Here is a 17638-nt window from a genome sequence, read left to right as displayed (position 1 = left end):
TCAAAAGTAATTGGAGGATTCACAAGCAGTTTCATAGCTTAGTTATTATTATATAACAAATGAAGCAGACATAATATCTGAAGTTGAATTAAAATGTTGAATTTCACGTGTCTCAGCAAGACACACGAGACAACTAAGGTGGATGAAGACAGAATTAATTCCATGGTTAAGAGAAGTAACATCTAACCAAGCTAAGAACACCTTTGAGCAGATAGCTGGTACCTCCATCTGATCCTATCACTAATATCATCCTCTGTCACACCAACCTTCTGCATGTCCTCCTTCACTATACCTGTGAATCTTTTCTGTGGTCTCTGGCAGCTCCACATTTAAAATACTTAGCCTAATATGCACTCTCTCTCATCTGCACATGTCAAAACCATCTCAGCCTTCCCTCGTTTGAACTTTATCTCCAAACAGCTCAACCTCAGCTGTCCCTCTGATGCACTCATTTCTAATTTCTAAACATACATCAAATCAGGACTCACTACCATCTTGTAAACCTTCCCTTTCAGTCTTGCTGATATTCTTCTGTCACAAATCACCTGACCTACTCCTCCCTGTATGCACTTTCTTCTTCACCCCTCCTGTGCACTGTCCATTACTTTGAATGGTTGACCCCAAGTATTCCAACTCATCTACCTTCACTAACTCTACCAATTTTATGTTTATCTTTCCACCTGTCTCCCTTTCATTCACACACATGTTCTGTTTTGTTTCATTGTTTCATTCTGTTGTTTGCTTCATTCCTCCTCTCTCCAGAGCATACCTCCACCTCTCCAGACTCTGCTTCCTACTCTCCTTACAGATCATAATATCATCTGTGATCATCAGCGTTCACAGAAACTCCTCCCTGAGCTCAGCTGTCAACCTGTCCATCATGACCACAAACAAGTAGGGGCTCTGAGCAGATTTAATCTCACCCCAACTTGAACCCATCTGTCACTCTTACCACACACCTCACCAGTGTCTTGCTGTCCTCATAAATGTCCTGTACCTCCCCTCACATAACTTCTCTGACGGCTCATCAACTTTGTCCATCTATAGTGTGTCCAGCTTCACATACAACTGACTGTAAGCTTTTCCTTTGCCACCTCACTCTTTCTTGAACGCCTACCCTCCCAGTACTCCAGTGTACTATTTTTAATCTCCATGCTATCTCACTTTTCCACCCTCTTCCCTTGATATTCTCACTCTGATAACAAAATGTATATCAATGGACATAAGTGGAGCCTTGCATGGTGGTGGATGCAGAAACTATAACATTGTTGTTGGTTTATTAGATGGAGAGACATCTGTATCGGCATCTCATGGTATTAAAAATCATATCCTATGACATACTAATACCCTAGTGTTCTATATACTTTAATGGCAGTAAATTTACTGCTTCAGAATTAATAGCGTAATAGCTCCCCAGCCTATTTAGTGATACTAAATGCTTACATAACCACAGAGAGCCCATTACAAATTATATTCACTCATTACAAATTAAATGTTTGCTTAAGTGTGATAAACGTAATGTGTAAAACTCTTCCTTTGTCCACTAAACTAAACTCTAGAAATACTAGGCTTAAGAAAAATGTGAATATATTAGCTTCTCAAGTCATTTAGACTGACTGATCAACATAACGACACATTTTACTGTCCTAAAACATGTACAGTTTATATCTCATTCAACCTCACAATTTTCATTAACCCTACTGAGTGTCTGGCAGATCATCAGACACTGGCAGCAACATGAAAAAACTTTAATCTCCGATCAAAGAACGATCATATTAGTGTGCAGTAATTGCTCAGAACCAAAGGCTGTTTTGGAAAACTACCAAAAACAACATCTAACAAACTGGGCAAGCCTGCTGTGTTATCATATGGCCAACAAAGCCATGGGCGCCACATCTCCACAGTGTGACACAAACAACAGGCCATGAACATCCTGAGAGGTTAATTTCTCCTTTTGCAGAGAGACAGAGGAAAAAAACTCAAAGAAATAAAAGCAAACAAAATGGGAGAGAATGGTAATAAGAGGGAACCGAAATGAAAACCAAGGAAACAATTAATCTAATGACTTTTCACACATGTTCCCTAATTAAGTCAGGTCAATGAAATTATCATTATAGTTCCGTCTCTTCTTGTTCACTAATGTTGCTTATTTCGAACCATAATTGATCCAATCTTTGTCTTAAAAAAACAAGGAAAGAAGAAAACATGGTCTGCATTGCCAAAAAAGATGCAAATTTATATGGATTTCACTTGGAAGGAACTGTGCCAAATATCACTACATTAACAATTAAATGTAATTATAAAAATCATCTTTGCAATGTTTACATCAAGGTAATTTTAATTTATTTTACAAATACGATACATTCACTATCATTCAATTGTACAAAGCATTTGTTTTTTACGGGACTTTTAGCAGTAAGTATTTACATCTAAAACACTCATGAACCCATCTGAGTCAGGGCTGCTATAGTTGATTATGAATGGTTCTTACTGTTTTTGTTTTGTTTTCGGTTTCAAGCCACTTCGCAACCCAACTCTGTCTCAGTGTAGCAGAAAAAGTAAATTAGCTCTTTATAACTTCAGTCAATTATCCTTCCATGTTTTAACTGACTTGGTCAGTGTCTCATCTGTTGGCACCGTTTCCCTATCTGGTCCTGCTGCAGCCCTCCTCGCCACTGGCTTTCATATGTAAAGGGTGAAGAGGTCCCTGAACAGAGCTGCACCGCCAAATATAAATTACTGCAGATGGGAATGCTCTCTTCCCAATTTCTTGCTTCACTGCCCGTTCAGCTTGTGACTGTTTTCTTTTGGCATTACATGTTATGTTCTGTTTACTCACTTTACTAAACTTTAGAGGGGAACATTCAGTTACTGTGACACTCATGTTCAGTGCAGCATTTTGATCTGCTGCTCCATTGGGGGTCCTGAGACCCTATAACTGCATTTTGATCGAGGTGATATGTCCAAAGTATAATACAAACACCAGTGTAATTTCTCCATTTCACTACTAAGGGTTAAAATATCACTGTATTAAGAAAATTCTTTTAAGTTTACCTGAAATGAAAAGTTCTTTTCAGACAGTTATGAGGAGACAGAAACGGGTTCACGTTATTTATAACCAGCTCAAAGCTGGTTATAAATAACGTGAACCAAATAGAGATTCTGGCTTTAGGTTAGAGGGAGTGTAAAACTGGTTGAGTAACAGTTACCTATAACCAGTTGTGGCAAATGGCTGATCCTCCCTGAGCCTGGTTCTGCTGGAGGTCTCTTTCTCTTAAAATGGCGTTTTTCATTCCCACTGTTGACAAGTGTTTCCTCAGAGAGGGTCGTCTGATTGTTGTTTTTTCTGTATTGTTATAGGAGAGCTTTGAGGCAACTGTTGTTGTGACTTCACGCAACATAAATAAAAGTTTTCAATGTGTTTTTTTTTAGATGAGAAAACATGTAGACTATGTGACACAAAAATACATTGGAAAAAATTCAACCCACCTCTCTGGGACCTTTAATACAAAAAGCATTCATAGCGTGAAGGTAAAATTTCATTAAGCATAAATAAAGTTATTTTACATTAATAAATCAACTGAACCCGTCGAGGTCAGATGGGAACTTTTATCAAATTTAGTTGAGTTTGCATAAATTTCATCAAGAGCCAATTTATAATGATGAATCAGTGTTGAAAGGTTTGGAAATTTAGCTTCAGCCATAGAAGAAAGATGGCATGAAGTTTAAGTGATCTGAGATCTTCCATTATCCTTGGGAAGACATCTAAATTCACAGCAACCACACTCAGTGGGAGAAGTCTTTCAGCTCCCAGAGGATTACACTGCACAAATGTCAGATATAAAAGAATGGGAAAACACACATGAGGCTGCAACACTTGACATTTACTATCGGCTGCGGTTGGTCTGCTGACTACGCTGTTGCTTAAATCATCTGACCTTTAAGAGTCCCGCTTTCTAAAAAGAGGAGCAGCTGTCCTTTTTTCAGAGTTTGTAAAAGCTGTGATCGACAAGTTTGACCCTTTCAACTGTTTGACGACCACAGGTCATCTTGCACAGATGACATGCTTTAAACTTTGTTGCAGACCTACGATTAATTTTCTTCTTAATCCCTAGGAATTCCTCTGCAACGCACTAAATATGCCAAAATAACTAACGAAAGATAGACAGGGCGGGTATTTATGCATACTGTAAATCTACATGCTCTTATCTAAAAATCTGACTTCGCCTACAAGTACAACTCTCTCAGATACATCAATAATTAAAATCAAGTGCTCTTTTTACTTCTGTAAAGACTTGGTTTGGGAAAGACATCAGCCTCACATGGGGATTGCAGTCTCGTCTGTACAGTCAGTATCACAAACTAAGAGAAGCAAGCAAAAGAAAACTTGAAAAATGAATTTGGACTAGAGTCTACGTTTAAATCTACTTTTGCTTGATCCTGGTCACATGGTCAGGAGAGACAAGTTCACTACTTAAAATGCACATAAATACAAAAAAATACAGGAGACCAAGGCTTCATGCTGGGGTTTCACAATAACATTTTGGGTACAATTTTTTTTCTAACAAAGTAACCCTAATGTGAAAACCTGATGTCAGTAGGTATTACTTATTACTGCTCAACTCCATCGACATTGGACCACTACACTAAAAAGTATGGGCACTGACTTCTTCACAGTCCTTGTATTTTAAACTGGTGTGAAGCAAACTACAAAAAAGATCAGTTTCTGCATCTTGATGACTTATTGGTTATTCATAACAGAGCTGCTTCCTGTCCGACATGAATACAAAACACTTCACCATCACACACACGCACCTTCTCCAGGGCCTGGAGCTGCTGTTTCTGTCTTTCATCCAGTGCTTGGCCCTGGCTCTGAAGGGCCTCCCTCTCTTCCTCCATTCGCACCACCTTGTCCTTCAGCCGATTCCGCTCGTTGTCCAGGTCTCTGATGGCTGCTTCCTGGGTCATCTGGGTGGCCTGCAGACTGCTTATCTGACCTATGGCAGAGCAGAGGCGAGAAGAATACAAATATTCAACTGATGCAATCAGCATGTTGCTGGTTCTTATTGATGCTGCCAACACAGCTACAACGAGGGGCTGTCAAAAAGTTTCAGTTTTGTGATTGTGCCATAGTTGACCCTGACTCATAGGAAGAAGGTCTACAACTCCCTGGGGCCTTTCTATGTGGAGCTAGAATTCTTTTGCTTTGTCATGTCTTTGTCTCTGGGTACTTCAGAGCTATACAGTTCTTCACTGAAAACCTGCTTGAGATTGCTTTGATCTCTAGGGGCTTGCTACATTCTCCAGTAGTTAGCAATGAAAATGTTGACATGCCCACAAATACTTTTAAAACTATTCCCAGAGCAGTAGTGAAACTGTTAAAGTACAATGCAAAACAGGAAGTAAAAGTTGTGTTTTTTCACGTGTTAGTTGCAGCGATAATTCTGTTTCTAGAAAGCTTCACACAAGTTCTAAGTTCTAGTTTCACTATTTACTCTCCAAGTTCTAGTTTCACTAGAACTTGGAGAGTAAATAACAACTCTCTGAAGATAAGTTTCCATCTTCCCTGTGAACTACAGGTGATCGTGTCAAACTGCTTGCCATTAAATCAATCACAAGAAATTTTTGTTGCAGCCATTTTTGTGACCGATTTCACTTCCACAAGTTTGGAAATAAACATTTTTGTTACCCAACTGGTGGTAGCCAGTTAGTAACTGATTGGTCTTTGTGATTGTGAGAGGCCTTAAATGCTGATTCTAAATTAGCTGTAAGTATGAGTGAGAGTCTGAAAGGTTATTTTTGTCACTATGCTAGCCCTGCAATGGATTAGAGACCCTGTCTCTCCCCCGTGACAGCTGGAACAGGCTTGAGCCCCACTTTGGCCCTTAACTCGATATGCTGTTAGGAAAATATATGGATGAATGGACACCCAATGTGGCAAGAAAGGGTCCTTATCAAGCATCTGTATGTGAGCTGGGAGTGAAAATGTGCTGGACATTTCTGGACATACAAACCATAAAACTTAAACTCAAGACTACACATTTAGTAATTGTTGAAGGATGATAAGTTGAAATTTACCACTCTTACACTTTTTTTTTTACCTTTATAACTTAAAAAACAAAAGGCACTTTAAAAGGCAAAAAGGACTCATGGTCATTTCTTTGCAAACAACCTTGAGAGGTCCTCTGATCTGTAGTGTGGTAAATGAGACTCCCATGGCTGCATTTACCAGCTGGATCTTATTTGTCTCTAACATGCAAGCAGCTCCAGTGGAAAGTGATAAAATGCTCTCATTGGATACAACGAACTCATTGGAGCTAATGGGCCGAGAATGACTCCGCACCAAAGTGGCTGCGATTGCTCACACGTTTCAGACAGTAATGTTTATGCAATGTTGTTAACCAAAGTAGTGATGGAAATACATCATAAGACATTAGACCAGATTCTAACATACACCTATTTAGCCATTTACATGTGCACATAAACACAGACAAACTGGGCACTGTCGTCAGCAAGGCTTCTTCTAGCAGCCTCTGAGGGACCGGGAACACCATTAGCCCCGATATACAGTACAGCAACATGCTATTAAAGTGTAACAGGCAACGATGTGTCAGACAAGATGAGGGGAGCTGTTAGTCGATATGTTTGACGTGTTTGCACGGAAAGCATAGAGTGCATCTTGAGTCTAGTGCGGATGCAAGAATTCACAGGTCTCATGAAAAGAGAAAGGGAAGAGATTGTGGGTCTTACTGGCTTTGAGAAGTATTTCAGTTGCCTGCTGCTGAACTCGGTCTCTGGCTGCCTCTAGTTCACATTCAGCCTCCTTCTGACGGATTTCCACAATCTCCGAGTTCTGGGTCACCTCGTCCAGCTGCTTGGTTAAGTCCTAGAGGAGAGTCAAATCCACAAAAGAAAGCTCTGTTAGGGTAGGTTAAGAAGAACAACAACCAACCTCTAACATCTTTACAGAAGGAAATAATTAAATTATAATTTACCCCCAGTTTAAATGACACTGATGAAAAGACTGATGGTCTGTGCTGTCATACAACTCTTTTCGGTTTACTTTCCCTACTTTCAGACATTGCAGACGGGTGTTTTCAAACATCATTAAAGACCAGCTGATAAATGCAGCTTTGATATATATAGTTCTAAGCCTAAATATAGTATCTAAATGAGCTTGAATATTAAACCTAAATAACTAGCAGACCAGAGACTTCAAATGGCATGACACATCTGACTTTTACTCAGTGAAACTGCAGTTCCTCTAATGGCCACTTGAGACCAGCTTCCAGGTCAATCCCCATAAACTCATATGTTAAAACTTCCCATTAAAAACAGCATGTTTACAGCCTTGCACACAAACAGTTTTGGCCTCTACAGATACTTTCCACCTTTAAAACAACTATACAGAGGGGAAATATTTTTATCCAACTCATTCATGTGGATAGTGGCCACTCTGACAAGTTTTCAGACAGTTGGAGCTGTATTTGTGATATTGGTGCATTTTGTAGAATTTTTAATTGAACTAGCTCACAAATAATATAGCCTGTGGTAAGCTACAGCCCACCCAAGATGCTTATGGTTCAGTTTTGATGACTGAAATTCTAGTATTTTGATTAATGATAATGTTGAGGTTTTAATATTTAGAATCTCATATGGATGTCAACACCACGGGTATGACGATGTTTTACAAATGAAGTCAGAATTATTAGGCCCTGTATTATTATTTTTTGTTTTAAACAGAGCAAAGAATTCTTAACACAGGTTTTTTAAACATTCTATTTTTATTTTGGACACTTAAAATATGTTACTTGGTACACAGAAACAATATTATACCACATAAACCAAAAACTACCAGGGTTAAGACTGTTACTAGTCAATTTTATATCCTTTTTGCTAGATAACGGCCTGCAGCCGTTTATTGTAGTTTTCGGCACGTCTTAAACATGCCTTGATGGTCTGCGATGGTCTTCTGGAATGCGCCTTGGCCTTTGGTTCACCTCACAGATTTCCAGTTGGATTCAAGTCGGGGGGGGTTTGTTCACTTTGGTCGTCTAGAGGTAGTTCTTCTCCAGGGGCGATGTGTGTATTGATTACGTTGGAAGACAAAGCGATGACCCAGACCCAGTTTTGCTGCCAAGTCTTTGAGGTTTTCTTTAGGATCAGCACATATCTTTTTTTTTTATGATTGTCCTTCAACCTTGGTGGGATTCCCAGATTTAGATGCACTGCAGCTTCCCTACAGCATAAAACTCCCACCATGTTTCACTGGGCGCACTGTTTTTTAGGGTTGTACTTCAGAAAAAAAAAAAAGAAAGATTCCTTGCTTCAAACGTATGCAGTGTCTCTGTGGCAAAAAACTACAGTAGTTACATCTCATCTGACGTGTATGTCCAGTATGCATCATCTTTGTTCAGGTTTCCGTAGCATATTTCAGTCTGGCTGGAAAGTGTCTCTTCTTCTTGGGCTCTTTTTTTCTTGGTCTGTAACCTCACAGTCCATTTCTGTCTAAGGTTCTCATGATTGTGAGATCAAAAGTCCTGACTTGGCTAATTGTTCATTACTGTTTTCAGCATTTGTTCTGGGGTCTTTAGACACTTTTCTCAATAGTTTTCTTTCCAATCTCTGCCGGGCTTATTCTGCACAGTGTAGCTCTCTTTAATTTTTTTGATGAAACTTCTCATTCCAGTTCTTGACATTTGGAAGCTCTGTGATAAGGTTTTTAATTCATCTCCTGCTTTGTAAGCATCAACAATTCTTTTTCTGTTGTCTAAGCTGGTTTCTTTTGTTTTTGGCATGATGCTTTCTCAAGCGGCAGCTCAAACTCCTGCTGAAGTTTTTGTACTGTGTGTAAACTGGAAGACGATGCTCAGTTTTAACTTGATTTTACAAGCTTTGAGCATTACAAAGTTAAAGCACATCACTGCACAGCAGTGGCTTGTGCTTTTGCTCAATAGAAGTTCAGGTTATCGGGGGTTATGTTAAAAATATGTTGCTCTGTTTCATTGTGGAGTAATTATTTTATCCTCACCTTTATATACAGTCAGTCAATCATGTGTGGTCACAAGTTCACCAACAAAACTTTAATATTGATTAAAAAAAAAGTCTGTGTTGTGCTCAAATATTTTGCATGTTTTTTTTTTAGAAAAGGGAAGAAAAAGGAATAAAGAGAAACTAAGAGTTTACAAAATAGTTTATAGAGCTGTCCTAAGGAGGAGTTCTTGACCTCTGGACAGGTCAGGTTAATGACTAAAACATTGTTTTACAAAATTATCGTACTATCTATAAATGATTTTTGTGGTGATAAAAAATAATTTATAGATAATGTCTTTGTTATTTACAAGTTAAAAGATCACTCATTACAAAGACTGCCACAAGGCTCGCTAGCTAGTATAAATAGAAGAAGATGGTTTTTTTTCACTCTCACTAACTTTTTTGAATGATAGGATTGTTAGCCCAAGTCCAAACTTCAACATTCAAGACCTAAATATCTGGGCACATGCCCTTTAATGTCAGTCATTAACTAAATGGAATGAAACCTGAGTAAATGTAAATCCACCTATTCTATATTTGATGAGCTGTTAAGGGTGTGTTCAGTACTATTATGAGGTAAGGTATGCTACTGAAGACAGACCTTTAAAATTACATGTTGCTTGGTCATTGCAAAAAGGTAAGTGTAGTACATTCATATTTAAAGCAATGTAGAGGCTTTAAGAGGCACATCCGTATAGAAAAGTGAACTTCACCTTATGTTGTAATGCAATGCCAGGATGAAGTTGGCAGCCAGCAGTTGCAGCCAGTTTATCACACTTACAGAAAGAACCGTATTGGCAGAATATTAATACTGAAGATTGAGAGTGTAAATGCTGACTGGTGCTCAATTAATAGGAACTAGACTTCAGGGAGTGATTTGACGTGAGCACACACACACACACACGCACACACACACACACACACACACACACACACACACACACACACACACACACACACACACACAGTACAGTAGCTTTGTGATTTAGCACTCTGCAAGAACTTATGAGAGGCAATTTCACATCTTTCAATCCCATCAAACAGCCTCCCTCAAACTTAATTACCGCTGCTATGGCTAAGACAATGAAACCTCAGTATGATGAAAACCACTGAGGAGTCACACAAATTAGACCTGATATGTGTGAGTGGGTGAGACACTGTGTGTATGCTGATTTCCCTCAAGGAAAGTAGTTGCACTTTATGACCGCTAGGTTTAGATAAGGTGGGATAAACCCACTTTAACTTTATGATTTGGGGGGTTACATATACAGTGGGGCAAAAAAGTATTTAGTCAGCCACCGATTGTGCAAGTTCCCCCACCTAAAATGATGACAGAGGTCAGTAATTTGCACCAGAGGTACACTTCAACTGTGAGAGACAGAATGTGAAAAAAAAATCCATGAATCCACATGGTAGGATTTGTAAAGAATTTATTCGTAAATCAGGGTGGAAAATAAGTATTTGGTCAATAACAAAAATACAACTCAATACTTTGTAACATAACCTTTGTTGGCAATAACAGAGGTCAAACGTTTACTATAGGTCTTTACCAGGTTTGCACACACAGTAGCTGGTATTTTGGCCCATTCCTCCATGCAGATCTTCTCGAGATCAGTGATGTTTTGGGGCTGTCGCCGAGCAACACGGACTTTCAACTCCCGCCACAGATTTTCTATGGGGTTGAGGTCTGGAGACTGGCTAGGCCACTCCAGGACTTTCAAATGCTTCTTACGGAGCCACTCCTTTGTTGCCCGGGCGGTGTGTTTTGGATCATTGTCATGTTGGAAGACCCAGCCTCGTTTCATCTTCAAAGTTCTCACTGATGGAAGGAGGTTTTGGCTCAAAATCTCACGATACATGGCCCCATTCATTCTGTCCTTAACACGGATCAGTCGTCCTGTCCCCTTGGCAGAAAAACAGCCCCATAGCATGATGTTTCCACCCCCATGCTTCACAGTAGGTATGGTGTTCTTGGGATGCAACTCAGTATTCTTCTTCCTCCAAACACGACGAGTTGAGTTTATACCAAAAAGTTCTACTTTGGTTTCATCTGACCACATGACATTCTCCCAATCCTCTGCTGTATCATCCATGTGCTCTCTGGCAAACTTCAGACGGGCCTGGACATGCACTGGCTTCAGCAGCGGAACACGTCTGGCACTGCGGGATTTGATTCCCTGCCGTTGTAGTGTGTTACTGATGGTGATCTTTGTTACTTTGGTCCCAGCTCTCTGCAGGTCATTCACCAGGTCCCCCCGTGTGGTTCTGGGATCTTTGCTCACCGTTCTCATGATCATTTTGACCCCACGGGATGAGATCTTGCGTGGAGCCCCAGATGGAGGGAGATTATCAGTGGTCTTGTATGTCTTCCATTTTCTGATGATTGCTCCCACAGTTGATTTTTTCACACCAAGCTGCTTGCCTATTGTAGATTCACTCTTCCCAGTCTGGTGCAGGTCTACAATACTTTTCCTGGTGTCCTTCGAAAGCTCTTTGGTCTTGGCCATGGCGGCGTTTGGAGTCTGACTGTTTGAGGCTGTGGACAGGTGTCTTTTATACAGATGATGAGTTCAAACAGGTGCCATTCATACAGGTAACGAGTGGGGGACAGAAAAGCTTCTTACAGAAGACGTTACAGGTCTGTGAGAGCCAGAGATTTTCCTTGTTTGAGGTGACCAAATACTTATTTTCCACCCTGATTTACAAATAAATTCTTTACAAATCCTACCATGTGAATTCATGGATTTTTTTTTCACATTCTGTCTCTCACAGTTGAAGTGTACCTCTGGTGCAAATTACTGACCTCTGTCATCATTTTAAGTGGGGGAACTTGCACAATCGGTGGCTGACTAAATACTTTTTTGCCCCACTGTATTTTCTTTGTCTCACTTCTTCATACAGCATTCTGAGACAAACCTACAGGGAAAAAAAGTTTTGAGTCCATCTGGGAACTACCGTAGCTGAGACTAAGGTTGGAGCTCTGGAGTAAAGATAAAGATTGTGTTATTTCTACAAGTTTCTTCACTAGCAGTACAACCTATGGCTCTCTGTGAACAAGAAAAAGTAAAAGTGTGAATGTTTCAGAAACTGGGGCATTAAGTGGAGTCCTAATTTCTTCACAGGGCTGTTTCAAGACTCAGCTTTGGGTCTAAAATTGGAACTGGGATAGGATGGGGTTAGACACAGCTGTTTAAATGCCAATGCACGATTCAGCCAGGCCAAATATGTTTGGTTTTGTGTCAGTGTAGGCAAAATCTCTACAGGCAACATTCTTAACAAATGCAGACCTTTTGATTATGGAAAGACAAAAGTGAAAATCAGGGTGTGTGGGGCTTAGTCAAACTGACTGCTGCTTCTCCATAAGTCAAGCTCTGTGCCTCCTAGGTGAGGAGTTGCAGACATCCTAGGGCAAACACAGGACATGCTGTTGAGATTATGCCTCACAGTGGGCTTGGACACCTCAGTATCCTATGACAGAGTGTAGCTACTGCCGATTAATTGACCTTCTGCGAAAGTTTGGATGTTTCTGCCAGTCTTGAAGCCTTCAAAGATCTTTTTCAGGATCAAAGGATTTCTCTAGTTTTTGTCATAACCCCTATGGTTCTCAGACAGGTGGTGCCCTACATGTGACAGTTTTTCTCACCTGCCATCCTCACTTTATATAGCTTGTTGTTGCAGATCCAGGTTACTGAATCTTAGAACTAATATTTTCTACTGTTTAACACCACTTTGATTTAAAGCGCCCTCCATCAAGAATCTATGTCACAGAAGGCTCCAGTATGCGGCTAGTTTGATTAAGCCAGTTTGCCTGACCTGTCAGTTTTGTTGTACGAGCTTTAACCAAAAAAAAAAAATAATACGACTCTTTTTATACAGACCTTTTAATGAAAAACAGTATTGTGTTAATTTATCTCTTATTTCCTTCAGATTTTCTTCATCGTTCTAAGCCAGTTTGTTCCTACAATAGAAGTAAATGCACAACAAATATTGTCATTTTTAGCAAATCCAGTTAACATAATAAATTTGTTGAGGTGTCTTTGTAGTGGCTGAGACACAGCGCCCATCAATGCACTGTGTGAGAGACATAAGACTTGCCTATATACTAATGCTAACTTTTGGTTTAGACTGAGTGGAAGGTCGTTGGTTGTTAAGGTTTGGGTTAAAGGCAAGTGAAAGCACAACTGTCCCTTCGAATGCAGTGTACACCTCTGTTTGTGTGAATGAGGCTGGCAGATGGAGGTGAAAACGCTTTAATTAACAGTATCTCTGTTGAATTATCTGAGTTAACAGAAGAATCCCATTGTCATGACATTCACTGATCACCTTTGATTCACATCTAATCCCCTTTAAACCTCAACAAAAACACCCACACGCGCACATGTGAGTTCTTCTCACGTACTGCCTCACCTCTGTCAATCCTCCTGATTGGACCAGGCTGATTCCTGCATTTTCATTTAAATACAAAAAGGGACCCGAACATAGTGCTTTAGGTGATTTATTGTTTTATCTCACTAAAAGCTCCCATAGACTTAGTCCAGATAAGCTCTACCTGAAGTGAAATATTTAGTCCAAGGTCAGTGACAGCAGCAATTTAACACAGCGTCAGTGGAGTATTTCACTTGGGGGACAATTTGTAATTTTTTGGCATGCATATTCCTGCAGAAGCATGTGAACACTGAGCCATTAATTACGTCTGTCTCAGTTACTCTGAGCGATCATTTGCTTGCATTTCTCTGGAGATTTGCCTACTAAATCATAAGCTAAAGGAGGGTGGCAGAACAGTGAAGCAGACGCTGCAGCATCCTGACACCAACCGCAAGTGTCTCACACTGGTGTTAAGTCGATATTTGATGATACGGTTTCTCCACATGGCGTATGTGCCAGTACAGTAATTATGCCTCCGGAGACTTGGGAACATTTTGATTTAGTGCAGCATTTTAATTTTCAAGAGTCAAATTAATTTTGTGAAGGGTCTAAAAATGTGCCTCTACTTGCGCAAATGCTAGCAACTGTATAGGTATGCACAGTGACGAGACACAAGAGGTGTAAATCAAACCTGTGTTGCGAGCTTGTTAAGGTTAAATTAAAATCTATCATCCAACAATGAGCTCACAGCAGGACGTGAAGGATTAAAAGATCTGTTCACATACCGAGGCTGTTATTAAGAGATTATTATGATATTACTTTTACAACTCAATAACATTTCAGCTGCACAAAAGACAAAACCAGCAAAGGATCAAATAGTTTCCATCCTCTGATATCTGTTTTACCTTCTTACATCAGGTATCAACCACTCTGCTTGTCGTTTCTTTATCTGGGTTGTAGTTAATTGCTCTGATAGCTAAAATTATTAACTCCACAGCCACCGCTGACCTCGATCCCAATTTCAGCATCACCAAGGAGGAGAGATCCCTTCCTGTCTTTGTCTGCAATCAGTGATAATTCCACATAAACTTCAGAGCGAGTCATCAAAACAAAACAGACCTACTTAGCCAATCCTCCCTGGAGCACATGTCAGCTTTATTTTCAACGGCGAAGATAATCACGGGCGTCGTCACTAAAGATCTTACAGAAGTCAGACACTAGAAAAAAAAAAAAATGACTTGGGAAATAAACACAGCACTGCTATTTTTGCTGTCATACCAAATAGAGACTTAGTGTGCTGGATATTTTGGGTAATTTGTAACAAATACAAAAAAAGTTACAACTTTGGCAATCCAAAAATCCGAAAGGAAGATAACCAATATTGCTTTAACCGGTTCTGTTAATAGGGGGCTTCATTTGCTCAGGCATAATGAATACATTTTGCCTATCAAATCATCAAATAATAGGAAATAGCTTGAATTCCTCTTTAAAAAAAAACGTAAGATCATCTTTAGCAGCAATAACTTGTAGGGTTTGTCATCGTGGAGGAATTTTGGCCTACTCTTCTTTGCAATGTTGCTTTAGTTCATCGAGGTTTGTGGTCCCACGACGGCATTTAAGTCAGAGGAGTGGACTTTGAAACCCTAAGACACGCTGCCCTATTCTCTAGAGAGAATCGGTAACACTTTAGTCTTTTTCTAATTGTACTGTCATGAACTTAACAAGCTAACTGAAGCCTGTAGCATCGTCTTTCTGTGATATTGTAAATCCTGAGTGTTACAACCTGACCCATAAGCTGCTACGCAAAAAAACTGACAACAGAGTTTATAAAACCCTTTAGTTATTTCAACTGATAAATATTAATAAAAGTTCCAATTTTTGGAAAGATGTTAATACTTCAGCCAGGAGAGTACAAAGTCTAGCAGAAAGTGGTTTGAGTCACAGCCACATTTAGCAGCTAATGTAAATCTCATAGCAGAAGAAGTCTATTTGAAAGCTTTTGTTTGGGAACTCTTAAGCATGCAGCTAAAATGTAATCCAAATCTAACTCAACTCTTAAGTGGCTTGCTGCCAACCTGCTGGATGCTGAAAGGGTAAGTCCATACAGAACCCACTGAAAGGGTAGCATGAGCTGCAAATGGGGAGTAAAACTGAATCCATTAACCTTACATCCATTAACCTGAGACACACAGTGATTCTAAAGTGGCTGTAGGTATACGTGAATCTGTCTGTGCTAGCTCTGTGATACTTTCACAGGAAGTCTTACTTATACAGCGGCAACAGGCCAGTATTAGCTGGTAACACTGTCAGATAACATCGTCCATCATATGTTGGTTAGACATCAGTGGGTAGAGAGACAGCAGTGTGCAGAAAGGCCCTGCTCATATGTCTGCTTAAACTGTCCTAGAATATATTTAATGGCACAGAAACAGCCAACCGTTTTAGAATAATGGGACAAATTACTTGTAGACTGTACGGTTAAGCATCTCAGTACACAGGTAGGCTGTGGAAACGCAGCACACTGTTTTTAATCATTTACTGTTCAGCAGCTTGGACATTTTTGATCTGCTCCTCCTCTAAATTACAGAGAGAAGACGAGCAGGGACACAAAGTTTAAATACAATCTTGCTGACATGTCATCATCCTAATGACTTAATCAGAATCAGAATCAGAATGCTTCAATAATCCCTAAGGAAATTATGTGGGTTACAGTTGCTCCAAGACAATAACGGTGACAGACTGAACTAATTAAACAATACAGTATATTACAGAGTTTAGAATATATGAGAAATAGCTGTAATATATACAAATAGCTCAATTACAAATATCGAGAATATTACAGAGATGAAAAGTATATGATTGACTGAACAACCTGGACTAGCAGCCAACTTGAAGCGTTAATTTGGCGAATGTTTCTATTTGCCTTAACAACTAAATGTTTTAACAAACACTCTCCTTTAAGGCACCCGCACACTGCATGATCCGGGGAATCTTATAAGTTCACTGCATGACACTATGCAACATGGATGTATTAAACTCAGGCAGGACACCAAGTTTGATGACATTATTTCCCTACAGAATCAGGGACTGGTCTGCAGTTTCTCTCCATGCTACCATCACTCTTACATCCTAGACCAGACCTCTTACGACACGTAGCTGAACCATTTTACCTGTGCTTCACTGTTTGAGATCAAGACACAAAGGAACCATCCTTCTATAAAGACAGCCCAGCATGGCTAAATGACATCCTCACCCAATTTAAAGCGAGCCTCCTGTTAGGATCCCTGGGTCTGTTCCCAGTGTTTGTGTTTTTTTTTTAACTTTTGCATGTTGTATTTTGTTTTGAGAAGTGAGCTATGTTTCTAGTTCGTAGTCTTTTGTTAACTTAGTCAGTTCCCTTTCATGTCCTAGTCTCACCTGTGTATGTCCTTCGTAGGGTCCCCGGTGGGCATTCTCTCTCTGTGTCTCTACCATATGACTGTGTCAGTATCTCAGTGTTTGTGATTTCCTGTCTTATTTTGATAGTCATTGTCTCATGTGCAGTCTTGCTTCCCTTTCTTCATTATGTCTATTTTGCTCCAGCTGTGTTCTCATGTGTCTCCACTTCTTCTAATCACCCTCCTGTGTATATGCAGTATCTCCCTTTGTGCTTTGTCATGTTATGGTCCATTTATGCTACTGTTCTGTTTCCCAGGCTTAGTTTTTGAGTGTTTCTTTGCCCGAGTTAGTTTAAGCAGCTTGCATTTAGTTTCCTGTTTGGTTTTGTATTTTTGCTCATGTCTTGTTTACTTATCAGCTCATTAAAGAGCTCGCCTTTAGTTAAACTGCCTCCATGCCTACAATTTTGGGTCCTCCTTCACCACACCCTAACCCTTGATACCCTGTGAAAAAGTTCAGTTCCACCTTGCACTTGGTTGAAATGTATACAAGCACAGAATACAACCTGTTTAGGTTTCACTTCCCTACTTCAAGGAAATACCTGGCTTTAGTTGCTAATTGCTCTCCTATGTTCATCGTCAGTTCTTGTAGGAGCATTCAATAAAAAAAAAAAATCAAGCTGAAGGCCCTAAAACGGTGAGATCCCCTATTATTTGACCCATTAATATAAAAATATCATTTTTGAAATCTATGAATGTTAAATTAAGGCTCAGGCTCAGGTTGGACCGCTTGATGAACATCTACTCGTCATAATTTAATCTATAAAGTGACTATCCATATAGAAAGGAATACATTTATTGAA

At 39.7% G+C, this 17638-nt stretch overlaps 1 protein-coding gene across 6 annotated transcripts in view; it reads right to left on the bottom strand.

Annotated features, from left to right (window-relative positions):
* The window catches only part of fam184ab (family with sequence similarity 184 member Ab), a 230193-nt gene that overhangs the window by 108355 nt on the left and 104200 nt on the right, over positions 1 to 17638 (bottom strand). For all 6 annotated transcript variants that reach the window (XM_026194482.1, XM_026194483.1, XM_026194485.1 and 3 more), the window contains 2 exons: positions 6751 to 6886; positions 4816 to 4997 (listed from right to left, as the gene is read on the bottom strand). In XM_026194482.1, the coding sequence (XP_026050267.1) occupies positions 4816 to 4997; positions 6751 to 6886 (318 nt within the window). The remainder of the gene's footprint in view (positions 1 to 4815; positions 4998 to 6750; positions 6887 to 17638) is intronic.

Source organism: Astatotilapia calliptera, chromosome 15, assembly GCF_900246225.1.
Source record: "Astatotilapia calliptera chromosome 15, fAstCal1.2, whole genome shotgun sequence".
NCBI lineage: Eukaryota > Metazoa > Chordata > Actinopteri > Cichliformes > Cichlidae > Astatotilapia > Astatotilapia calliptera.
The sequence above is the reverse complement of the archived record's forward strand: the minus strand, read 5'-3'. Positions and strand labels throughout refer to the sequence as shown.